The sequence below is a fragment of the Rhamphochromis longiceps genome, linkage group LG15 (assembly GCF_057381845.1).
Source record: "Rhamphochromis longiceps isolate RC_006_pf linkage group LG15, R_longiceps_female_GT1.1, whole genome shotgun sequence".
In the NCBI taxonomy this organism is placed as follows: domain Eukaryota; kingdom Metazoa; phylum Chordata; class Actinopteri; order Cichliformes; family Cichlidae; genus Rhamphochromis; species Rhamphochromis longiceps.
The window spans coordinates 19,943,311-19,968,744 of record NC_140571.1 but is presented as its reverse complement, the minus strand read 5'-3'; the positions used below and the strand labels follow the sequence as shown (position 1 = coordinate 19,968,744).

The window sequence follows — 25,434 nt, the reverse complement described above, 5'->3', positions numbered from 1 at the left end:
TCTCACAATAACAACAGCTGGCCCCAGTTAAAGATGGCCGTCGCAACCGTGGCGGGGCTCGATGCCCACAGGATGGAGGAGAAGAAGTTGGAGTACTTCTCCTCCATCAACTCCATGGCAAAGAAAATAATGCAGGAGAGGGAGAAAATCAAAGCCAAGCACGGCTCGTCCTGGGAGAAAATGACGCCGCAAGAGCAGGACAACGCCATCGACAACTGGATGATGGATCCTCATATCCGAGCCCGATACGCTATGCACAGAGTTGAGCGTGAAGAAGTGGTCTGTTACCCTAAAATGCTCATTCAAACGGGTCAGAAGATAGTTCACTTCGGAGAAGAGGTACTTAAAAGACATTAGAGTTTGGATTTTGTGTGTTTAAGGTGTGTTTTAGGGCGAGGATAGCCCGCTAACAAGAAAAGCCTGCTAACGAGAGCCACGTAGCCTCGAAAATATGTTGGTAAACGTCACTGTGGCGAGACGGCTGGCGACAAATATGGTGTTGTGTCACTGTATAATGAATAGAAATATTTAAGAGTGAAACATTTTATATTTTAATAGGGTTTAAAATGACATTGGCTTTATCTTTATATATGGTAAGAGCCACTGTATTTATGCGAGTTTCATTATTAATGTAATCGTTGATTTGTAAAAGATAAATGCAGAAAAAAAGTAGTTTGCAAAGACAGTTCGCCTTTTATGCGCTTTAAATACTTGTAACTAATAACATATTTACTGTTTTATAATAGTAAGCATCAAAACATACACATCAGCTCACAGCAACACTTTTTTTAAATGATATCAAGGCTGCTATGAGCAGATTTTGACAAGTGTTTAACTCCTAAGAAAAACTGGCAGGTAGGAAGTATCATTTGGTGCCTTTTAACCGATAAACCAGTGTATCAAAAGGAAGTCTTACAATAGACAAGGTATTTGTTGGCGCTAGATTATAGAAAATACACACATCATATGTTACTTTAGCCACCTAACCTAGTATAAATACCCTTAAATACGGGCAGTGAGCACAATGACTGTGTAAGCTGAAACTAATCACAGCATGTGTTTGTGTTTAGGATATCACCTGGCAGGATGAGCATTCTGCACCTTTTTCGTGGGAAACAAAGGTAAAAATAAATTAACAGGAATGTCTGTTTTCTGGATACATAAAGTATATCCTCCCTTACATGTCATTCGCATCTTTCAGAGTCAGATGGATTTCAGCTTGACATCAGGCCCTGTAGACCAGGGGATCTCATCATCCTCTCAGTCTGACTCAAAAGCGGCGAAGGTTACTCATTCCGGTCAGATTGGCAAGAGTGCAGCAGGAACAAAGGTATGGTGGGGCCTCATGTTTGAAGCAGAGATTCAGCATGCACATTTGGAAGGGAAGTGTTTGCTGTTGTAATAGGACTGTAAAATGAGTGAAACATTTGCAGTAGTCGAGCATAAAGTGGATGTGGTGATGTTTGTTTAATTTTGTGTAAAAATGGCAGAAATGTTAACTGTATATTTTTTTTGTATTTCTTACGGTTAATGCCTGACTACTGGTATTGTGATTTTTTTTTTTTTTTTTCACAGAACAATTGCTTGTTGTAGCCACAAAAAAAGTTTTCAGATACATTTATTTCTGAAAAACCTTCACCTTTGCTCACATTTTTAAAAAGAGCTAAGTAGATCACCTAAAATAGGTTTTAGGAATTTTACCCGAGAAGCCTCGCTTCATAGTATCTTAAGAATGCAGGACTGTGTGCATAACTGTTTCTGTGTGGTTGGGAAGGTGTCGGTCAGCGAGGGCCGGAGACCAGAAGAGGAGTCATCTTTCTGGAAGATCAGTGCTGAGAGGTCCAGGCTGGAGGGTGAGCAAGCTGACTTCCAGTCCCTGACCCCCAGCCAGATCAAGTCCATAGAGAAAGGAGAGAAACCCCTCCCATCCTACCTCCGACAGGTACGCATGTAAAAATACCATCACATCCTATTTACTGATTACAATCTGAAGGTTGCAACTTCTTCAAAAAAAGTTATGGATGATGCCGAATTCTCAGGCAAAAACATTTGTTATGATCTGTAAAATTTCTGATAAATAACAGATGGAAAGTTCCAGCCTTAACATGTGTTATCAGACTGTGTCTTAAAATAGAACCTAGCCTGAAACTGCAATATCTGGCATCAGTGACGCCTCCACGAGTAGAAGCAGATGGCAAATGTAAACAAGCTACAGTTTAAGAAGGAGAGAAAAGAAAATGTAAAATTGATGCCAGGTTTGTTTCTGAACGTTATCCTTCAATGCTGCTTTCTTTACATTTTCCCACAGGATAGCTCTGTCAGCGCCAAGGAGCCTGAAACTGCAGAGCACCATGCTCCAGCTCCCACTAGGTCCACCAAGCATAGAGCACCCAAGCCTCCTGTGCCACCACCTCCTATCCCCACCGCTGTCAGCGCAACCCCGGCATCCATCTCCATTTCTCCAAACCCGCCCCCACCTATCAGCGTCCCATCTACAAATGCAGGCTGGGAGAGATCTCAGAGCACCCTGCCATCCGTCAGCAACACGGTCGATGAAATGTTCGCCTCCAACCTGGTGTCCAAGCCTTCAAATGTCTCGAAGGAGAAAGAGAAGGAGGAAGAGAGCTCAGCCAATATTGACGTCAGCCCCACTTTTACCCAGGTAAGTTCCGTTTTCAGAGACTGCAAGTACTAAGTACATTTGAATTAAGCATTTGCTTTGGATTTTATTAAACACTAGCTAAAGTTAAGAATAAAAGGCCCAGCTCTTTGAAGTACCTGCTGCTTGATGGTGACCGGGCATGAGATATGCTTTAAAAAGGTCATACCGTATGTGTTTATCCCAGTATTTACAGGCCCATGATAATATTGGTTCTTGACCTGGTCCAAGCTTTCTAAAGGTTGGGTTTACATTTATAGTTTAGAAAACTTTTTTTTTTTTTTTTTTTTTAAACGTAATTTAAAAAAATGGTTATGTTTTTAGTTTTGCTTCATTATTGTTTGTACTGACACAGAGAAACTAAGTTTTACATTAAAGGGAGGACTCAGTGTTATTGATAAGGATGAAACCTAATATTGGATATTAACAGCAAACCTTGACATTTTGTGTCATAACGTTGGAGCTGAGAGTTAACATGTAGTTGCTACATTTTCATTTTGTTGGTGTTGGACATAGTGGCTAAAGTCTATTACTGACCCGTGTTTCTGTATTAAGGCTTCAGACTGATGTGTTACAGGATCAACGCAGATGCCACAATGACAGTGTACGACTTATTCTGCCAAGAGACATCACTGGTCTTTCAAACCTGGCCTTTCTCCAACACGACCACCTTTGTTTCCTTTGTAACAGAAGACTAATATGTTATTTATGGTCTTGTGTTGGAACCTAATCACATAGCACTTTAGCTGCTTGACAATGCAGTTTGCAAGAAAGCCAAAAATGCAAAGCCCAGTGACAGTAATGAAGAGTGCAGGTAGAATACTGAATGGCTTGAACAGGACAGAGATGATTAAAAAATATGATAGACAAACTGTCACAAACTGGCTTAATTACATGAGGCAAACACAAACCCTAAAGAGGGCTGATGCTATGTGCAATTAAAGAAAGAGTCCCAAGCTTTAATAGCCCATATGAGGTCCATGTCACCTGACAAGCCTCCCGTGTCAGCCAGTCTTTAGCAAGAGTAGGACAGTGGGAGGGGCATTACCAAGCAAGGTCTTTGTCTTTTATGACTTCTTCGTTGGTAGCCCAATAATAGCACAAACGCAGTCTGTACAGTGTCTTCTGCCTCACTGCTATTTATCAGGATCTCTCTGTTTCTCTCCTTTCAGTTTAATACAAGCAGCAACATCCTGAAAACCGGATTCGACTTCCTAGACAACTGGTAAACCACAGCAGGACCCAGTCACTGCTCTGAATGAGTCATCCTCATCATAACTTTAAAGAAGGACCACACTACCATGACCACAGACATCCACGTCTAGATTTAGGAGACACCATTTTTTTAAAATAACCACATTATGTTCTTGTAATCGTCTTCAGTGGGTAGTTAAGACATTATCTCACTGCCCCTTTCCTGGTGGATTTTTCCCCCCTCTCCTTTCTCAGAATAGGATCGAGTCCATAGAATTGCCAAACACTTCCACATTTACCACTTGATATGAAGTCTGCTGGAAATCCACTCAGAGAAAAATTGAAATCAATAAGTTTATCGATCTGATGTACACGCTGGTCACATAATCCTGCTGCATACAGTAACCTGATGATTCTGTTGCGTACGTGTGCTGTGAATGCACAGTTGATTTCACACGTAGCTCCTAGACACGAGTTTATCAAATGAACAGTTTTATTCGTCAACATGGAACAAAACACTAAACCCATATCCAGGTTTAAGTTAATATTTTTTGTTATTCTTTATTGCTCATGTTCTTTTTATTTCTGCTTATATATTCCTGTAAACCTAAGAAATTTAGAGTAGTGCGTGATGTTGCAGTCCTGACCCACACAGTGCAATTACTACAGTAAAAATCTTGGGATTTTACCGTTACATCTCTTATTATTGCAGAATGTATTTAAAGCTTTTATACATACATAGAAATAGATGGTTGGTTTAAATGTAGCTAAATAGAAACCGCAGCATTGTTCTGTTTGGTATTTGGAAAAAAACACACAGGAGGGAAGAACTGGGAAGTGCTCAGACTTAGTCATGGAAAAGTCATGGGCTGTATGTCCGGGCTGCTATGGGAACCAGTTACAGATGTCCTGCATGGATTCAGCTACTTGGAAACACTTTCACACCTCCCAGCTTTCACCTTTGACCTCAAAATAATGCTGAACAAATCTAGTGTGCATAGTGTGAAATGATTCACACTCAACTATTGTGTCGTAGGTAAATGGGCAGGCTTATAGTGTTTGGTGGCACTTGTGTCAGATCTACATGTAATGCTTAGTTTTCTATATTTATCTGCTCATTGTATCTTCTGTTACACACATGCATCACATTCATGCATTTTGGGGTCACAGTTTGGAAGGAAATAAACAAATTGTACTTAAACCTGGCTATTATCTTTTTCATTCTATCACAAATGCCTCCATGACACCCAAAAATATATTTTCCTCAAATAGTAAAGACCATGATGATGAAAGTTTCCATGTGGAGGAAAAGGAAGGAGTCATTGCAGTAGCTTATGGTAGTAAAAACCTACAACAGAAAAAGTGGTGAAAAAGAACTCTGTGTTTCTCCATCTATGATTCCTAATCCATCATGTCATTAGGAAGGAGAGAGAAGGATGCTGCAGTTGAAGGAAGTTTTGTGCTGCTCTGATAAAACATCTCATCAGCCCCGTTTAGAATCATTAGACCTAAATCTACCATCTCCCTCCGGGGTGCAAAGCAACCACAATGCAGCGTGTATTTTAGGAAAGCAAGAGCGATATTCTGTTTCATGCATTATGTATGTTGTGAAGGGCTGGTGTAGGCATAGCTGCTCAGCTCTCTCGCACTGAGGTAAAGTAACATTTGTCAGTGTTGCTAGGGTTTGATGGACCTAATTTTTTTTTTTTTTTAACTTAAGTAAAGTCTGTACAGCAAATGTAAAGCTGCTTTCCTGTTTTAGTCCAATGGTCATCTAAAGCTTCATTAAGGCATATTTCTATAGATTTCAAAAATCTTTATATTAAGTGAACAGGCTGTTAGGCAAAAAAGCATGGTTATTATAGTTTACTTAAAATAAACTAATATTAGATGAGAAAAAGCCCCTGGTCCCCCTGGCTCTGTTGGGCCTCCTCCGGTGCATGGAGGGCCCTTGGGTCTTTAGGCCTGGGGCTCGGTCTGCCCTGGTGTAGTCAGCTGCTGGTGGAGCCTGCGGGCTCGTTGTTGCAGCCCCTTGTGGCTTCTGCACAGTGGCTGCTAGGTGACCCCCATCCGGGACACTCTTCAGCCCTTTTCTAGGTAGGTGGCACGATTGCCCCTGCGGTGGTCCTCCTTGGGCTCTTGTGCTCTGGGGGGCCTCTGGATATCTTGGGCCCATGTCTCCTCCATGCCTACTTCATGACCTGGAAGGCAGGGCTATGGCTCCCCATACCCACAATTAAATACTTACATGGAGAAACTTTATGAACATAACTGCGCTCACACACAGGTGTACAAACAGGTACTTACAGACACACATTATCTTGGTTGGCTGCTGCCTCTAAACATACAATCCTAATCAAAAGTTTAAGAGCCCTTGAAAAATGGCCAGAAATTATGTTTTGCATGATTGCATCTTAACAAGGTTCCAAGTAGAGCTTCAACATGCAACAAAAAGAAATGGGAGCGAGACAAAAGATTTTTGTTGAGCATGCAATTTATTGAAAACAACTCTTAAACTGAAACAGGCTGTTTTACAGCTGATCAAAAGTTCTGAACATGAACTCAGTAACAAGTAGCTCCACTGTTACTGCTGATGCGAGCATTTCCATAAGGTGAGTGGAAACATTTCACCAACTGGTGAAGACGGCTGCACAAAGGGCATCTACTGTCTGCAACTGTTGTCCATTTTTGTGAACTTGTGAAGTTGTGTTGTTTTTCTCTCTCTCTCTCAGCAGGTGATCAAGCAGATTTTCAGTCTTTGCTCTCTATATTCCTCTTCTCCTCTATTTCCCCCCACAACCTTCACAATCTTCCCAACCTTTCGTTCTCTTTCCTGTCCTCCGGTCCTGTCCATTCTGACTGCAATAACTCATGAAATAAATAAATAAATAAATAATAATAATGTTAATAATAAAGGTAGAATAAAATATGACAATCAAGTGGACCAGTATAGCAAAAGCTGTACAATCTACTTGGGAAAATAAATCTGTTGGGCATTTTTCTTGGCTTTTAGGCAATAATTCTGATTGCTAACAGTGCCAGACAGGACAGACCAAAAAGTAAATAAATAAAATAATAGCCATATGAACACAGAGGCCCAGATTTCCCTCACTCCAGCCACCTCTCCTCTCAGCTGAGAGATATGATCTCTCCAGCAAGTCCTGGGTCTGCTTACTGGTAGGACATGTCCAAAACATCTTGCCTTGGAGGCTTCCAGGAGGCATCCTAGTGAGATGCCTGAACCACCTCAGTTGTTGAATAGTATCTGAAATATACTACTATCCAAAAATAGTATCTGAAACTTTGAACTGTCAGGCCAAACCACAACAAACTGGTGGTTTGAATCCACCAGTCGGCTGGAACCTTTTTGTGGAGTCTGCATGTTGCCGATGTGCCTGTGTGGGTTCTGTCTCAGAACTCAGAAATTTCTCCCATGATCCAAAGCCAGGCATGTTTGATTGATTGGTGACTCTAAACAGGAGAAGTCTGGGATCAAACCACCAATCTTCCAAATGGTAGATAACACTCTCTACCACATGTGCAGAGCCAGAGATATTTTGCTTTTGCTTCGTCCTCCTAGTCAAAATTTGGCACCAGAATTACCCAGAATGCCGCTCGGCATCTAGCAGAGTTGAGCAAAACTGGGGAACATTCAGTCCCACTGAGTCAGGTGAAATCACTTGAGGCACTTTCAGTCTTTGCACAGCTCCCTGTGCAGTCATAAAAAAGCTGTATCAGCAGTAGTCGGCTACTCCCTCAGACTGGTTAGCAGATTTCAATCTGCACTTTTATGTTATCTATAATTAGACTACAATGAATGACTGAAGAACTAATTAATATTAAATGGTCAGAGTTGACTCATAACTATCTTATATTGCTCATTTATCACATTATGTATTATGAGTGCTTGTGGACACTCTGGACTGAGGCACCTCTGTCCAGTCCGGCTGCCTCACTGAAGCACCACCCAGTGCTTCCAGACCCTGAATGGCTGCTTTGTGTTCAGGAAATGTTTGGGTGAAGATGTATTTTTTCATCAAAAATCTGGGTGAATGAAAATCATTGAATGGTATTAAAGTTACAACGAAAACAGAAACAGGACTCTTGTTGTGTAAAGTTTGTTACCTTATGTCTTATGAGCCAAAAGAAATAATCTAGTAACTGTTAGTGTTGTTCCTGACTGATGTTTTTTCCCTCCCAGGTCAAACATGACAGGGTTAGGTGGAAATTTGACTGAGTCATCCAGATATTTTACTGCTGATATACTCCATGATAAGTGAGCAATGTTTGCATTTCAGTCCTATTCTGCAGAACTGTTAGTACAGAGAATTATTTTGGTATTTTTGTTTGGCCTTTGAGAATATAGTAAAAACTTTTTAGTGACAATTTCCTCAAGCCCAAGTGTGTGCTTCAAAATCTTCCATGAGGCAAAAAGGAAGACATTTGATGCATTTGAATACATTGTGTTTTATTCAATGTTTCTATAAACCAGCGATAAGGAACCATGAGGTCAAAGCAAGGATTTTCTTGCTCTCATTTATTTTTCCAGACCATTGCTCCACTCAAAACTGAGGTCTGGAAACATGTCTGGAATCAGTTGTGTTACTGAAACAGCTGTGCATGTGCAGCTGTCCTGCCGACTCAGACCCGAATGTCCCTCACAGTCCCCGTCTGAGCTCCACCCAGTCTCCACATCGCAGAGCCTTTCCTCATTCGCTTCCCTGGAAATTCTGCTGGATTCTTGTGGCATTTTAACTGGCATACCTCCTGCTGCAGGCCCAAACATATGGACACACACATACGCACACATGGCCACTTACATAAGGTTTCTCTTCAGTGCCAGGTTCGTCATTATGTCACAATTTCCTAAATAAATTCACAAAATTATATTTCTATTACCACCAATGTATTTAATTATACTAGAAAACTGTCCAACTTTTATATTATACACATTCAGCCAAATTCATAAAAGGACTGTTTGTGTAGATATGATATATAGTATGACTTGCAAACTGTAAAACCCTTAGCTAAAAATAGTTAAGTCCATAAGAATTTTAAATGTGATACCATAATATCACTAAATCATGAAAACAGGTCTCAAATCAAGCACTCGAGACGTTATGTAATATTTTCAGCTTTAATTCAAGATGTTTGGCAAAAATCTTCCATTAGCTGTTTAATAGTTGCAACTATTTTTATGCATAGTCCCCTATTTTCAGAAGCTCAAAATTAATTGGCAGTCGACTGTGAGGTGATGTCTGTTCTCTCATTATTTTTAATTGAAAAAATTAAGGAGATAAAAGATCTGAAGTTTATTCCAAGTGCTGATCTAGCATGTGGTGGCTTTCCAGTGGACCACTGCATTTGAGGTCCAAAGAGATGTTGAAGTAAGTGAAGGAGGCCATCATTAGGCTCACAAACCCAAATAAACCCAATGAGGGCATAGCAGGAACTTTAGGAGTGGCCTAATCAACAGTCTGATACGTCCTTAAAAAGAAGGAATGCAGTGGCCAGCTCAGCAACAACAAAAGGCCTGAAAGACCACGGAAGACAATTAAAGAATTCTTTGCTTAGTCAAGAAATTCCCTTCACATTATCTAACAAAGTCAGGAACACTTTTGGATGAGCTCAGAATATTATTGTCCAAGTCTACAATCAAGGGATGCCTTCGAGAATAAAAATACAAATTTACAACAAGGTGTAATCTGTCGATAAAACAAGAAGGCCAGGTTAAACTTTGTCAGAAAACATCTAACAGAGGTGTGGAAAATGTCTTTGGATCAATGAAACGAAGAAAAAGTTGTACCAGAATGATAACAGAAAAGCAACAGGTCAGGATCTGAAGCATACCGCATTATCTGTCAAATATGGTGGAGGCGGCGTTATGTCATGTTCAAACATGACTGCCAGTGGAACCGGATCACTAGTGTTTGTAGGTGACTGCTTGAAGTTCGTCTGTCCATCCGTCCGTCCATCCGTCCGTCCATCCAGTTCAGGGTTGCAGGGGGGCCTTGGAGGTTATCCCAGCTGTCATATGGGAAAACCTGAGGTACACACAGGGCAAGTTGCCAGCCTATCACAGAGCCGCTGATAGAAGCAGCTGGGACTATAAGTGTTTGAGCCGATACGCTGCTCTGATTAAAAAAATGCTGCAAAACTGACCAAAAGCATCTTGCAAAAGCAACCCAAGAGTTTAAGTCAAAGAAAAGGGGTATTCATCAATTACCGAGTCAAGTCACCTGATCTCAACCCCATAAAGCACAGTTCAGTTGCGAAATACAGAAAGACCCACAAATGAGCAGCAGCTGAAGGTGGCTGCAGTAAAGTCCTAGAAGAGCATCTCAAGGATAGAAATGCAGCATTTGGGTAGTTGGTAGCTCAATTATTAGTATAGTCTGCAACCAGTTTCTTCCATTAATATGGAATTTCAGTCACTCAACAGTTTTGGGGCTCTATTTGTGTTTCTTTATCCTCCAAATGCTTTCAGTGCGTGACAAGTTTGGACAGCAGACATAACAGTTTTCATGATCTTTCCTGAAAGCTAACGATCATGTTGCTTGCAAACCTGCATATTTCATTTTCTGCATTAATGGAACTTCTGAACAGATGCAGATCTCCCGTGCCACGAGCATGCCGACAGCATCACAAATGCTCGATTTCAAACTGTGCGCCTCATCTTCAGTCCAAAGACAAGTGGTTTTCAGAAATGTTCCCGTGCCAAAGATTTCTACTCCAGAATCATTTCTGGTTTTGATGCAGCTTTGCACGAGAGCCTGAACATCATAAACATTCAGTTTCGGTTTCTGCCCAACTCCCATCTCTCTTTTTATATGTCAGATAATCCACCAGATGTTTGGTTTTACAGTGTTCTTTCATCCCCATCCTAACTTTCATTTCACAAATGTGTTATTTGTGTTTGTAGGTTTAAAAAATTTGGTTTTCAAATGATTGCATTCTGTTTTTATTTACACTTTCAAGGACTGAAATAAAATGCCCATTTTTTTGCTGGCCAATCAAACATTTCTTGCACACTAACTCAAGGACAGGAAAATTGGAAAAAAGCAGTTACTGAAAAGACAGGAAGAATGAAGCTTTTATTTTAACCTAATTCAATCATAAACTTTGGATGATCCCATATATTTGTTGTTAGTTTGAGTATGTTATAAAAGCCCTGGTAAATCCTCAAATACATTAATGCAAAGCTGGTAACAAAGCTGTTTTTCACGGTTCGTGAACTGTTTACGTTTTAGACATACTGTACATGTTTTCCACCGGACAGAGACCTGTAACTCCACAGTGTGCACACAAAGAGTGGAAATGGGAGGTAGTAGGAAAAACAAAGAGCTTTCCTTTGTTTGAAAGGAGTTCTTGTTCTGAAGGAGGACAGAAGAGCGGGCAGCAGGAAGGCAACAGGGGCTTTATTTTGACTTTCCTGTTTGATACCTGTGATCCCCCCCCCCCCCCCCCCCTTTTTTTAAAGAGGGCTGTACACCAGCTCCCATTCACACATCTAAAGGGAGATTCCTACTGGCTTCCTACTGTAGGAGAGGAGTGAAGGAGAGAGAGAGAGAAACCCAGACAGTGGAAGGAGAGAGACAGAGAGACTAGGAGGTACAGAGGGAGTTTTTGCTGCTGAAGGAAAAGCAGAGTTACTATGAAGCAGAAAATGGGACCGGCTGCCACCTCGCTCGCTCTGCTGTGTTTATGTTCTCTGGGAGTGTGTGTTCCTATGGGGACAGGCAGCGCTGCACCAGCACAGGTCAGGACTTCATATGCTGTATGTGCTCTTTCTATTAGAGGCTGCTCTCACTGTCGTGCATTTTCTTAACTGTGATCTGCCATGCCTGTTTGTTAGGTTGAGACTCTGATCCCTTTCATATGTAGTAAATGTATATGAGTGACTGTGAGTGTTTCAGTGAATGAGGCAATTAAGACACACTAAGGCAGATTTTGTTGTTCTTTCTTTATCTTTATGTAAGAATAAAGTGGAAAACATGATGTAATCTGTGTTGATTTATCTACTATAAGTTATGATGTAATGGAAAGGACATGTGAAGAACTGATGATGACACACCCAGAGAAGCAGATCAACCCGACAGGTTTTTCTTTCATTGGACTTGTCTGTATGTGTGTTTGACTTCAAAATAAAGCACCCCTCTCCCTCCACCATGCCATAAGCCACTGAAGGAACGTGCTGATACTTGTAAATATATTGCTGTTGTCGATCAAAGTCTACACCATGTGCTTTCCAGCTAAGATATTCAACTTTTAAATGGTAACATTTTTATCCACTGAGCTCTTAAATCTAAATATAAAGTGATAAACTTGGTTGAGCTCCTCTGTGTTCTATAAGTGTAATAGGAGTAAAATTCTTGGCCTGACTTGATATTGAATGCTTCTGCTTTCTGCGATAAGGAAAATATGAATGTAAAACAGCTCCAGATGTGTTTAAACTGGAATTTGGATACAACCCTAATAAGTTTGTTTTGGGAAGAAATGGAAGTTGGGTTTTGTTTTACTTTAACCACTAAAGCCAAGACACTAAACACACTTACATGTGATGGATTGGGAGTTTTATGTGTGTGTGTGTTCCATCAGGCGTATGAACCAGAGGTGAAGAGGACAAGAGGCGATGTTCCCGATATTCTACCAGAACCTGAAGCAGAGCCAACCAGCCCAGTATCGGACTTTGAGAACTCATACAACTATGTCTGTACGTTATTTTAGAAATGTTGAAATTTGTGTTGGTTTTGGTCATACGAGTCAGAAATCTGTGATGTCACTCACCATCATGATAACTTTAAGCCTCATCTCAGCGAGGTATCTCCCTCAAGAGTTGACAGAGAGAAAAAAGAGATAAAAAGAAAAGAAACTATAGGGGTGGGTGGGGAACCCAAATAGAAAATAGAAAATAAAAAGAGTACAGAGATAAGTTATGCTACCAACGTTGGTTGGTAGAGTGCATCCACAGACTGATGGCCGTATCATTGGACATTCTTGACAGGCTAATTAAGGGCTTTTCTGTTTTGTTTCTGGAGTAAGAAGTGTCCAGATTTTGGAAAGTCACATATCTGTATGCCGGTAGCCTTCCTTTGTGTGTTCTCTTTTAAAAAAAAAAAAATATATCATACTGTGCTCTCACTTCCAATCTACTCTGGCCCACAGTATCCAGACTGGCCAGTATGGACCTAGCCATCCACAAGCTGAATGTCGGTCACTACACTCTGGATGTTAAAGTCAGCCAGTTGATGGATCGTCTCTCCAGGATGGATGGTAAGACTGGTGATGGTGTTGATGAAACTGAGAGTAGGGGTATTAATGCTGTACCACGGGAGCTTTTATTTTCGATTTAGATCTAATGGGAACAAAGCCTTTCGCTGTACCTACTTTTATGTTCCCGTCTTTCTCTTGCTCCTCATCACTCAAATGGCAGCTAAAGTCGGTGAGCTGGAGGACAGCATCCAGGAGGTCTACCAACACAGCAAGGACAACCGCAAGGAGATCGGAAGACTCGAAGGTACATGTGTATCATTTTTCCTTAGATCTACTTCAAGCATCCCATCCTGCACTGTGGCATTTTAAAATAGCAGACTAAATATTGTATAAATATAAATTTCTATTTTATGTTTTGTAGCGTTAAATTATTTGTTAAACTATCAGTAATGAGAAAATAGTGAGAAAAGCATATATAAAATACACCTAAAAATTTCATTGGAGGATAAATACTAATTAACAGGGGTAATAAAATCTGAAGGCCAGAGAAGGACAGTGGATATGTGCAAAGAAAGGGAAGGTTGAATGGCAACATGGACACGTGATGCAACATGCAGGAACTAACATATCAACTGTTCAGTAATATGAAAATACGCCTATGTTTGTATCAACAAGGTGTGTTGAAATTTTACAGCATTTCTGTCAACTCTGAGCAAAATTAAAGGGTACGTGAGGTGCACTCGTGCCTTTAAACTAAAAATCGTGCTGATGGCTCAGCACTCCAGGCATCAACCAAGTAGCTGTAATAACAAGTCAAGTCAAGTCAACTTTATTTGTCAATTCTGCCACATGTACAGGACATACACAGAATAGAAATTGCATTACTCTCAAACCCTAGTGATTAGAAAAATGCAAATAAAATAATTAAAAAGTAAAAATTTAAATAAATACAATACAATTTTACGTATAACAAAAAAAAAGCTATGCAATATACAATATACAATATTCAAGTAAGAAGGCATAGTGGTGCAAAATAGGCAAATAGTGCAAATGGGGATTTAGTAGTGTATGGTAAGAGATAGTGTAACAACAAAGTCTTATGAGGTCCAATGCTTAAGCAGTCCAATGCTCCACAAAGTGACTGGAGCAGGCCAGTGAGTGCGTCAGAGAGTGAGTGTGTGTGTGTGTGTGTGACAGAGTTCAGTGAGACCGTGGTGGAGAAGAGGGGAGAGGGGGGCAGAATCGGGAGGGAGTTTAGCTTCCTGACAGCCTGATGGATGAAGCTGTCCTTCAGTCTGCTGGTCCTGGCCTGGAGACTCCGCAGTCTCCTCCCTGACGGCAGCAGCTTGAAGAAGCTTTGCATTGGGTGCGTGGAATCAGCCGCTATGCAAAGGGCTTTTTTAGTGAGACGGGTGACAGAGGCGTGACATTGGTTTGGTTTGGTTTTGGGACTTGATCCTCTTAAAAAAAAACAAAAAACAAAAGAGGAAGATCAATCTGTTCTCAAGCCTGAAATCAAAACCAGCATTTCAAAGAGAGAACACTCACCACTTTTTCCCGCACTCCTCTGGCTTGTTTTAGCATGTTTTTATTCAGGCTATGAATCTATTTTGATTCACTCTTCTGGTTGCATGGTAACCATTTTCATTGGAAAATAAACCCACATATGCTCCCTGTTCAGACTAACCAGCATACAAAAACATTTGCATAAAGCTGAAAAATTCAGCAAACACAGATTCCCTTAAGAGACGGTAGAGACCAAAATTCAGCTAAAAATGGAGATAACAGAGCCATGCTAATTTCTCCCGGCTAACATGTTTTCAACAATGACTTATTAAGGTTATGAAAGGATAACAAATTGTTCGACTGCTTTCAAAAGAAAGCATGTTTTTGTATGTGTTTTTTTTTTTCCTGTTTTGTTTCCTCAACCAGAAGTGGTCATATTTTGACAACACAATAGCATGCTACATTAGCAGCTAATGTTAGCAAGCTGCATCTTTAGATTGTGGATAGCTGTTTTAAAAATGCTCTAAAAAGTTCCACAAACAGCCAAGAGGTTTAGTTTATTTACTCACAACCACTCAAAGCAGCCATGCACCTAATAGTCCATAAGTTCAAGATATACCACAATTTAAAAAAATTAATAAATAAATAAACTCGGTCTTCCATGCAGTTACAATGAAGGGGAAGATTAGCCATAGAGACCAAAACCATGCATGTTACATGTTTATTTCTATTAGAGTCCGCTTCAAGTGGCCAATTCAGAAACTTGTGGTAAATGTCTGAAAATGCACCAGTCTTGTTTTTTCTCTGCTTCAAAGGTTGCGAGAAGGGACAACGGATTGGATACAAGTGTTACCTGGTGTACAACAGCCTGGAAGATTATGCCGGAGCATCCAGGAAGTGCATAGAACGTGGAGGACGCATGGCAATGCCCCGTGATCGAAAGGAGCAAGAGGCCCTGGCTGACTACGTAAAGAACTTCTTCCACCCTGGAAACTGGCCGGTCTGGCTGGGAGTCAACGACCTCCGCTCTGAGGGCTTGTACCTCTTTGACGATGGAACTCGGGTCACGTACTTCCAGTGGCGTAAGCACTTCCTGTCCAGCCAGCCAGATGGAGGGAGGCGAGAGAACTGCGTGGCGATGTCGTCAGATGATGGCGACTGGTGGGACCACTACTGCGATCGAACCATGAACTATATGTGCGAATTTGATGACAGGGTGGCTCTTTAAAAGGAACCTTTTCCAAACAGCCTCTCTTTATGACATTAAACACCAGCAGATCATTAGAAAACAAAGCCCATTTCAATTTTCTAATAATTTATTTTCATTTAAAACTTTGTAGCTTTGTTTAAGTAGATTCTTGCTGAATGGAAATACTTTATAGTATTTAAAGTGTTTTACAGCGATGTCTCAGAAATCCTTTATTTCTATACAAGATGTGTACTGATTGAATAAGGCTTTATCAGACTTATGAATATTACATTATTCATGCAGCAGCAGTAATATGAGTTAAAGCCAGTCTGGACTCTGCTGTGATTTCATTCATGGAATTCTAAATATTGTCAAGTTTCCAAAAAAGAGAAAAATGGAACGCTGGAGTTATTTTTTTCTCTCAGGATCAGCACATACTGAACTTGAAGGGATGAATCAGTGTGTACTCTGGCTAAAGTGGAATTAAGCAGCATTTCTATGTTTCATGCTGAAGATGTTTTAACAAAGTCTAGTGCTGGGTGTGACTTCTGTTATTGCAATCCCACCCTGAACCCTCTTTTACTTCCTTAAAATGACACATCACTGTGTGCAAATGTATCCTGAACCAGAGTCCATGCATAAAGACAAAAGAGAAAACTAGTGTAGATAAAAGCCTGGATGTTTTTTTTAAAAACTTTACTATTATGGTTTGATTATAGTTTGTTCAACATGTTCAACAGGTAAAAGGGAGATTTGCTTCACTTGTAAGGAGTGGTACTTTTCTTTTTTTTTTAAATAGTACTACTAAATCAGTGGACTAAAATGAGTTTTCATTTTCATACCAAGACAAAACCTTTGCAATATCACAACTGTTTAGAAATATAGAGGTAAATTCCTTTTTTATGCTACAAAATAAGTCATAGTTCTTGTTAAATTTTGCTTAAATTCTCACAGAAACTTTGTATATAAATGTCACATTTTTAAAATATAAAGCAAGGGCACATACTTGACCATAAATTAATATGTCAGTATATTTTTTCATCATATTTTTAGTGCTCAGCCTTATCTGGGTAGTGATTTTATCATCAAACTACTCATGGATCATAGGTAATATGTTATAAAAAAGTTTTTGCAGTAGTCTCATATCACTGTGTGATTTGTGGGTAATGATGTAATTCAAACTGTGTTACCGTTCACTGTCACTTGAGGTCACTAAAATCCAAACCTGTTAAATGCACCTTTAAAAGGTAAAATTCCTGAAACAAATCTTCAGTCTTTGTTAAATTTAAATAATACAAATATATTGTCAAATTCTGTTTTAATCAAATCCACTACTTTATTTGCAATGCTGCATCGCCATGCTGACGCAACACAGAAGAGCAGATGTCTCTGCCTCGCGCTGGAACATCAGTCGCACCCCTTCATGATGTCATGAGTGTAAGGTGTGACGTCATGAACGCGAGCCAAAGAGCTGCGCTTGCCGTGAGGAGTCAGCGATGCGTTTAGCGATGCGTTTAGCGACTTGTACCCCTGAGGCTGTGTTTGAATGAATTTCACAGCTTCTGCTTGTGAGCAGAGTTAGTGGACTGTCCTGCGGAGTCCACGGACTGCAAGACGTCTTCCACGGTCGGCCTGTCCAGAGGGTTTTTCGATGGATGAGAGAGAAGTACCTTCCCTGCACTGTCCAGCAAAAAGTCACCTCCTAGCTGAAAAGACAAACACACATTATTCAATTATCACCACTCCTGAAGTTAAATCTGTAAAATTTGAAGGTCAGTCTGACTTTTTACGGTGGATGTGGTAGTCCTGTCTGTTATGGAGTATTTAAAATTAATTTTCTAAAACAAAAGAGTCACCCGGGGATTTAAAGTAGCAATAATGTAAAAATAATGAACATGTTGCTCCATAACATACCGCCTATATAAATAAATAACTGTTTAATCAGTAAAGTTGAATTAAAAGGACAATATGAATGTGTCACTGCCCCCAAGTGGTATAAAAACGTATTGCAGTTTTAAACTGAACCCTGTGGAGTCCCATAAATAGCCCCAAATTACTTTTTCCTTTAAAGGAACCCCGGCTGTTTCAGCTTAAACATTATAGTTTATACTATACATGCCCTCTTCGTCCAAAGGACAAAACACAATAAATATGTTATTGTTTTCTGTGCAAATTATGACCTGCATTTATGTCTCGCCTGATGCATTTAACTGACCAAAAGACCTCCCAAGCGCTTCTGGTTATAACCAACGACTAAGTAGTAGTAGTTGCTCTCATATAGTTTGTGAAAAGTGCTTTAAGAAACAGAAAATATTCTTCTGGTGTTCTGCAAGACAGGATTTTTCGCTGCCTTCCCAACCCTGATCACGGAGGTTTCGTGTTCTCTAAAAGGCTGATGCAGCTACACAGACAGATATAGACATGAGCCTGTAATTAGGGCCACATACAAAACCAAGAACATGAAAATGACCTGAAGCAGAGAAGGACTTAATGATGGCACTGGATGTTTATCTCTAAAGTTATTGTTAGAAAAGAATCTGATCCATATCCTGACTTCTACAAACTGACACTCTCACCGCCTCACCTCTGTCCTCGTTTTAATTTTCACTTTTAAAGTAAAGTGTCCTCAGTTACATCATGGTCAGGTTTGAATAGAAGAAGCTGGAAAGAGCACATTTATCTACCAAAGCAGTTAGATAGACTTCAACCAAAGAGACATCTACAGTGCTTTTGTTCAGTTTAATCATAAGCTGTCTCCATATAAGGTGGCTAAGTGCATCTGAGGGTGTTAGGGCATTTTTTCATTTTATTTCTATGCACACTGTTAATTATAATGTTCAACATTGATCTTCTGCATACAAGATAAAAAATATTAATCTCACAGGACTTCAGGGACTCAACTTGGATTTTCATTTTGCTAATATCCAAGGGATAGAAGAAGGATGCGAGATACTCGTGCATGTAAATCCATCCTTGGATAGATTTCTAGGATTTCTTCAATGTGTCATCACAAGAGTCTCGTCAAAGGTTTTCACAGACTTGTGCATTCTTACCTGGTAGCTGTCTTCCAGCAGACGATGGGGGAAATCTGGGAAGTCTATGTTTGCAACTACGTAGTCTGAGTATTGTAGCAGGCAGCCAAACTTCATCACCTTGGCGTAGGATGAGCCAAGGCCAAAACTTCTGTACACCTGTGCCAGAAAAGAGACATTTAAGAGCACATGCGGTTTATACAGTCAGTAGCATGCATCAGCGTCGCATTTTTTGCGACTGAGGATTGCTTGTGTGGCATGTGGAAAATGTTCTGTTTTCATATTTGGTTATTTCCACTTGACTCCAGCTAACATCTGGTGGTTGACTTTTCTGAATAAATGGTTTGGAGGCTGAGGTCGCTGGGCTTTTATGACACATCATCAAACAGCTGCTAAATCCTCCGGGTCCCTCGGTTTGTTTGTACTGAGTCACAGCCAAATCTACTTTCTATAAATTACAGTGGCCTATTTAGAGTTTATGCACCTCCCGACCAGCACTGAATATAAATATAAAATGTAGTAAAATGTGCAGACGGACTGACTGTTTTTATTTGAATTTGTTTTAAAGCAGAAGTTACAGTTTTTGAATCAGATGATCAGAGCGGGGGGGGAAAAAATTTCTTAACCTTTCTCTGTGGATCCAGCAGAATGTCAAAGGTACATCCAGTCTGCTCCAACCACAGCTGAGCGCCCTCGACGCTGCCAAAAGAAACTACCAAGACCCGCACTGACCGAGCCTCCAGCAGAGCCTGCGGGATGATACAATGTTAATTACTGATAAACACTGTTTACACATTTAAAAAGTTTTAAACCAGTTTTGGATGCAAGATTAAGTGAAGACAGCCACTATGGAAAAACATCTTAGAATCTTTTGTAGACAGAATGAAGCCTCAAAGAGGTAAAAGGGGTATTTCAGCACAACGTTATAGGCTGTCTTGCTAAGAAAAGATTTGTTTGTGGCTTCATTGGGATCTCAGTGCTTGCAGCAAAGATTTCGTCCTTGTAAACTAAGTGCTTATAAAAAAGATGCAGTAATAAAAAGACGTAAAATATTATGAGCGAACTTGGGTCGTGGGTGTTTTTCCTTCCCACTGTCGCCCACCTTAAACCCACTATTAACATCACAAACTGGCCTTCATGAATTTAAACCTTAATCTTGGCTTTCTCTGTTCTGATCCTAACAATTAATTTGTGGATTACTAAATGACTAAATTAGTAATTCAATTTCCAATTCTGTCTTCATAAAAAAGTAACAGTGTGTTTTTGTTTTTTGTGTGCCTGTGGTTTTTCAGTGTTGGAGTTCATTCAGTATGGCGATGGTTTTTTCTAGTGGAATAAGAATAAAGGTACGCTGACCTGATTGGCCGTCAGCTCGGTCACGTGGTCTCGTCACGGCAGTCATCCAAAATGTCTGAGGAGAACCAGCAGCAGGTTCTGACCCTGACCCAGGTACTGACTGAGAGTCACACTCCTTTAAATACAACACAAGACAACACATCTTAATGAAACTAATCTCTGGTTTCATGGAACAAAAAAACCTACATGGTCTTCCCAGGTTGGTCAGTTAAAAAACAACACAACAATAACCTCAAACCAGCTGATGCTCTGAACTGGTTTTTGCTGGTGCACCACATTCAGGCCGGGTTTGCAAACTTACCTTCCACTTCTTCCATCGGTGAATAGAGTTTCTGGGCTCAGACTGTCGGCCGTCTTTCCTCCAGACAGCTGCACATCTGTTGTCTGCAGATCTTTGTCCACACTCTCCAGGAAAGAGTCCCACTCTTTCTGCAAGCACAAACACACACAAAGAAATAGACAGTTTAAAGTGTTCAAAAGGAACTGGTCATGGGTTTAGTTTAAACTCATTTCAACCAGATAAGCTTAATTTTAAGTTTGTGTAGCTCAAAAATAAATAAATAAGGATAATATAACAATAAGAAGAAATAACAGTTGCACTTGTACACACCTCCAGCTGCTGAAGCTCCTGCACCTGCTCTCTCACTGCTGCATGGCTGGAAAAACACACAAGTTTGGTGATAGAGCTTCAGTCAGCACCACTGTCGTTCATCCAAGATCTATCAGTCAGCATCATAACAGCACTGAGTGCAGCTGAGCTAATACTGCGTGTTTTATACATGATGCTCTAAGGAGTTACAATTCAGTGCAAAAGTCTTAAATCCATCCTAATTTTTTCATATTTTGCTAGGAAAATGTCAAACGGGTGCATCAGTCTATTGAAATATAAGCAAATGTATGAGCAAAAACAGAGTTTTTACAATTTTAATTAGCTTAAAAGTCAATCTGTGATATGATCATCTTTTTTCTTCACACAGCCTGAATTCTCTTAGGCAGCGTTCTTGGAATTTCTTTAAGCTGTGTTATTTTGGGCATTTTTCAGATTCCTATAAAGATGTAACAAAGTGCCTAAAAACACTATTTATTTATTTATTTTACTAAGTTCTCTACTGTGTGTAGACACAACAATGGTTCATCTGTTATGTACCCTTTTATGATTGAAAGTTAAATTGCTTAAACATACTTCTGAAACTGGTCAGATGCAACAACTGGACTAAAAATGAGAGAAAATGAAGAAGAAAATGTCTAAAGAAAAAACATTACAGGAGAGTCTGCCTGCTTTAACCTCCTAAGACCTGACCTCTTCCACGGCATGCATTTTTAATTTCTCTTTGATATTTGGGCTGATTGGGGCCCGATGAATGTAAAAACAAAGAACTACCAGATATTTTTTTTTTTACCTGACTTTTTGTTTCTAAGAAAAATGAGAGCCACATATGAGGATATTCGTTTAAAATTTCGATAGAACAGTAGCAATGTAATGTCCTTATAAGTGGATATCAGGCCCTTGTAGAGCAAAATTTTGGTCTAAATAACCCAAAATGTGATGTCCACATATGTGGACGCCAGGTCCTGGGACAAGGGTCCCCAATCCCGGTCCACGAGGGCCGGTGTCCCTGCAGGTTTTAGATCTCACCCTGGATCAACACACCTGAATCACATGATTAGTTCATTAACAGGCCTCTGAAGAACTTCAAGACATGTTGAGAAGGTAATTTATCCATTTAAATCAGCTGTGATGGATCAAGGACACATCTAAAGGGCGATCGTGGCTCAAGAGTTGGGAGTTCGCCTTGTAATCGGAAGGTTGCCGGTTCGAGCCCCGGCTTGGACAGTCTCGGTCGTTGTGTCCTTGGGCAAGACACTTCACCCGTAGCCTACTGGTGGTGGTCAGAGGGCCCGGTGGCGCCAGTGTCCGGCAGCCTCGCCTCTGTCAGTGCGCCCCAGGGTGGCTGTGGCTACAATGTAGCTTGCCATCACCAGTGTGTGGATGACTGGATATGTAAAGCGCTTTGGGGTCCTTAGGGACTAGTAAAGCGCTATACAAATTTTACCATTTACTAAAACCTGCAGGGACACCGGCCCTCGTGGACTGGGATTGGGGACTCCTGTCCTAGGAGGTTACAGCAGAATATAAACATGAGGGGTTGCTCAAGACTGTAGATTGCAGAATACAGCAGTTTCCCAAAGGGCCAGACTTTTCAGCATTAACAAAAATGAAGCAACATACACTTACTGACACATCTTGGGTCTGCAGATGGATTTATCTTAAAGTAAATAAGAGCTATTCTTTTCTCCAGCTGTTTTTATTCGAGATCACTTGTAGGTGATTAATGTTACATGATGTAAATGTTGTAAACTAGTAAAGCAATAACTTCAGCTTGGTATGTGGCTAAATGCTGTTAAAGATTTATTTGGCAACCATAGCTGTGAAGAGCCTTTCGTCATTTGCGGTTTGTGAAGTAGAAGCTGACTTAATAACAAAAAAGAGAAGTCTTAAAAATTTGGGGATGTTTTTGGCAACGTTTTCAGTTACAAGTGGGACAAAAGAAGAGTTTCATCATCTGTGTTTTCTCTCAGTTGTTCCACAGTGTATTGGGATTATCACGGTCTACCTCATACGTTTGCCTCAATAAACATCATTTTATTAAATTTATTTAATATGGCATAATGGTGTCATTGAATTCAAATGCTAGAAGGAATAAGGATAGAAAAATTCTATATCACCCACACAAAATATAAATGGCATTTTATTTCAGCTTGCTATTTAAACATACTTACTGATAAGACTTCTGCCAAACAGCCTCCGCTTCACATTTCTTTTTAACTTCAATGCTGCTCAACAGATTGAACGGTTATTATTTTTCTCATAAGGACACAGACAAATGTGCTTCTTTAAGCGTCTACGGCCAAATCCTACCTGCTGTAGAATCTAGCTCCAGCTGTGATCAGGCCGAATAAAGTGGTGATTTTATGTGGGACAAAATTCTCCAAAGAGTCTGCATGAGAACAAAGGGCCACAGTTACAGGGTCAAGCTGTTTGTGCAATGTCATTGTGTTGGCAATAGGCATGACGGGGATTACATTACACCACCTTCATGCCAGCAGGCCCCTTTAATCCAGTAACAAGGCTCCAGAAGCCAAGTTATAAAATATTCAATAGGAAACCCAGACTTCATTCAAATTTCTTGCATTCTTATACTCTTAAGGTTAGGGACTGTTATAAAGCAGTTAATCAACGAAGATAAAGCATCAGCTTATTATAAAAATATCTTTTCTTCAATTCGGCAGACAAACATAGACATAATTATTGTTCTGTTTTTGTTTTTTTGTGTGTGGTTTTACTTCTTTGTAAAACAGCCATAACACACACACAGGGTTATTACCCAGTAATAAAGTTTCCATTAAAAAAAAAGTTAAATGATAATTTGCATATTTTATATGCCGAATTACAAAAGAGGCAGAACAAAACTTTAACAAAGCATAAACATACATTTCTAGGAAGTTTTTAGATATTCTGGTAGCAACACACATTAAAGTGTGAAAGGTTTTCAACAGGGTTTGCGACTAGGGTCAGCCCTACCTGCTGCCTCCTCCTTGGCGTTCTGCAGGAGAACTTTGCCCATGTTCACCAGCAGAGTGAGACCATCTGTTAAGATCTCCTCTGACACGGCCACATCCTCAGCCATGATCACCACATCAGCCCACAGCCACTCTGACAACTAATCTGTAGTCACCTGCACTATAATGCAGCGATGCTATGCAAACTACATCTTCCATGTGACAAAATCACGTGGGTCTGACTCTGAAAACCTTTATGCAGCACCTAGTGGTGAGCAGGGAGACTTGCAAGAGAAAGTAATTTCTGAAAGAAGCTTTTCTACTCAGCTGTGCAACAAAACTAAACATTAACTGCAGATGAATTTGAGCTGCTCTTCAGTTCTATACACAGACATACTTAATCACTGGCTCATTTGTTGTTCTTACAAACATCTTCCTTCTTATCAGCCAGTCAATCAGCCACATTAAGCTCCAACAGTCAGTGGAGGTGTATTCAGTTGGCCACTTTCAGCATCAATTATGAATGCTGTCTGTGCTGGGCATACAGTAAAGAGTGTTTACTGTCAGAACTTTGAGGTTCTGATATTTGCAGCTGACAGTCGGTGATAGTGATGAAATCCTTAGATGACACTGGCTCAGTTAATAAGCAGCTTTTTAGGGGGCAACATGGCAAAGGGTAAACAGTAATCTTACTCGTTTAGATGGTTCAAATGTGACTGAAGGTAAACAGACATAATGGACCTAACATGCTCGATAGACTTGGCTTGTCGACCAGGATTGTGGACATGATCAGAGATTTTGACAATGATGAGGGTGTGAAATGACTCTTAATGCACAACACTGCAGGAGCCTCAGTGCAAAAACAGAGTTTTGCATTCATTAAATCTGAATGCAAATCTCTCAGGCTTGGTTTCCCAGACATGGATTTAGCCTTTTTTCATTGGAGAACTTCCCTGAATGTTTCTTTTATCCTGCCTCTAGGCTTAATCCGTGTCTACGAAACTGAGCCTACAAAGCATGACCTGTCCACCCTATATGGAAGCCCACATACGCTACCAAAAACAAATTTAAGTGAATGAAATTGAACTGCAGTAAAGAAAATACTTCTTAGTCCAGATAATACAATAATGACATACTTTTCTCAAGGGAAAGTGGAGTGATTTCTACATTTTAACTGTATTTGTTTAAATAATTGTAATAACAGTAAACTTAAACCTAGCAGATCAGATATTTTACAGTCATAATTCAAAATCAGCGAGAGAAAGAACAGAAGGTTAGGGTGATCAAAGAGAAATAGAAATGTGCTAACAAGTCAGAGTGTGCTGAGAAGGTGGGAGAGTCCTGTGAAGAGCTGATAAATGTAGAAAATGAGCATGCGAACATAAGAGAAGGTGAAGAAGAGTATTTTCAAGGTAGAGTGGGTGGATGTCAGAGCTGATTTGTGACAGATGGACAGCACCAAGAATTAAAACAATGACGGTAGGTATGATGTATTTGGAGACAGTGACGCTGACAAAAAGTCACAAAGTGGAGCCAGAGGAGGCCGAGATGCAGATGTTAAGATTTTCACTGGGAGTGCCCAGAATGCACAGGATTAGACAGGAGTACATCAGAGGGACGGCTCAGGTTGAGCAGTTTGAAGACAAAGTTGTGAGATGTGAATGTTCAATAGTTTGGACACGTGCAGAGGAGGGATGGTGAATATACTGGACAAAGGATTTTGA

At 40.2% G+C, this 25,434-nt stretch overlaps 3 protein-coding genes across 3 annotated transcripts; 2 read left to right on the top strand and 1 right to left on the bottom strand.

The window, feature by feature from the left end:
* On the top strand, window positions 1-4,044 carry lg15h1orf198 (linkage group 15 C1orf198 homolog). Its single transcript, XM_085382816.1, has 6 exons — window positions 1-339; window positions 1,071-1,121; window positions 1,202-1,330; window positions 1,775-1,942; window positions 2,309-2,662; window positions 3,832-4,044. The coding sequence occupies exons 1-6, from the start codon at window positions 34-36 to the stop codon at window positions 3,886-3,888; spliced, it is 1,065 nt and encodes a 354-aa protein (XP_085238942.1). The 5' UTR covers window positions 1-33; the 3' UTR covers window positions 3,889-4,044.
* Window positions 4,045-11,408: 7,364 nt separating this feature from the next.
* On the top strand, window positions 11,409-16,712 carry clec11a (C-type lectin domain containing 11A). The gene is made up of 6 exons (XM_085381639.1): window positions 11,409-11,612; window positions 12,452-12,566; window positions 13,019-13,126; window positions 13,287-13,370; window positions 15,388-15,962; window positions 16,575-16,712. The coding sequence occupies exons 1-5, from the start codon at window positions 11,508-11,510 to the stop codon at window positions 15,798-15,800; spliced, it is 825 nt and encodes a 274-aa protein (XP_085237765.1). The 5' UTR covers window positions 11,409-11,507; the 3' UTR covers window positions 15,801-15,962; window positions 16,575-16,712.
* Window positions 16,713-16,752: 40 nt separating this feature from the next.
* selenol (selenoprotein L) lies at window positions 16,753-24,702 on the bottom strand. The gene is made up of 9 exons (XM_085381638.1): window positions 23,733-24,702; window positions 23,070-23,148; window positions 22,931-22,984; window positions 20,760-20,805; window positions 20,451-20,578; window positions 20,150-20,264; window positions 19,420-19,542; window positions 18,815-18,952; window positions 16,753-17,467 (listed from the first exon to the last, which is right to left on the bottom strand). Exons 1-9 carry the CDS (start codon window positions 23,836-23,838, stop codon window positions 17,315-17,317), a joined length of 942 nt encoding a protein of 313 aa, XP_085237764.1. The 5' UTR covers window positions 23,839-24,702; the 3' UTR covers window positions 16,753-17,314.
* Between the last annotated feature and the right edge of the window lie 732 nt (window positions 24,703-25,434).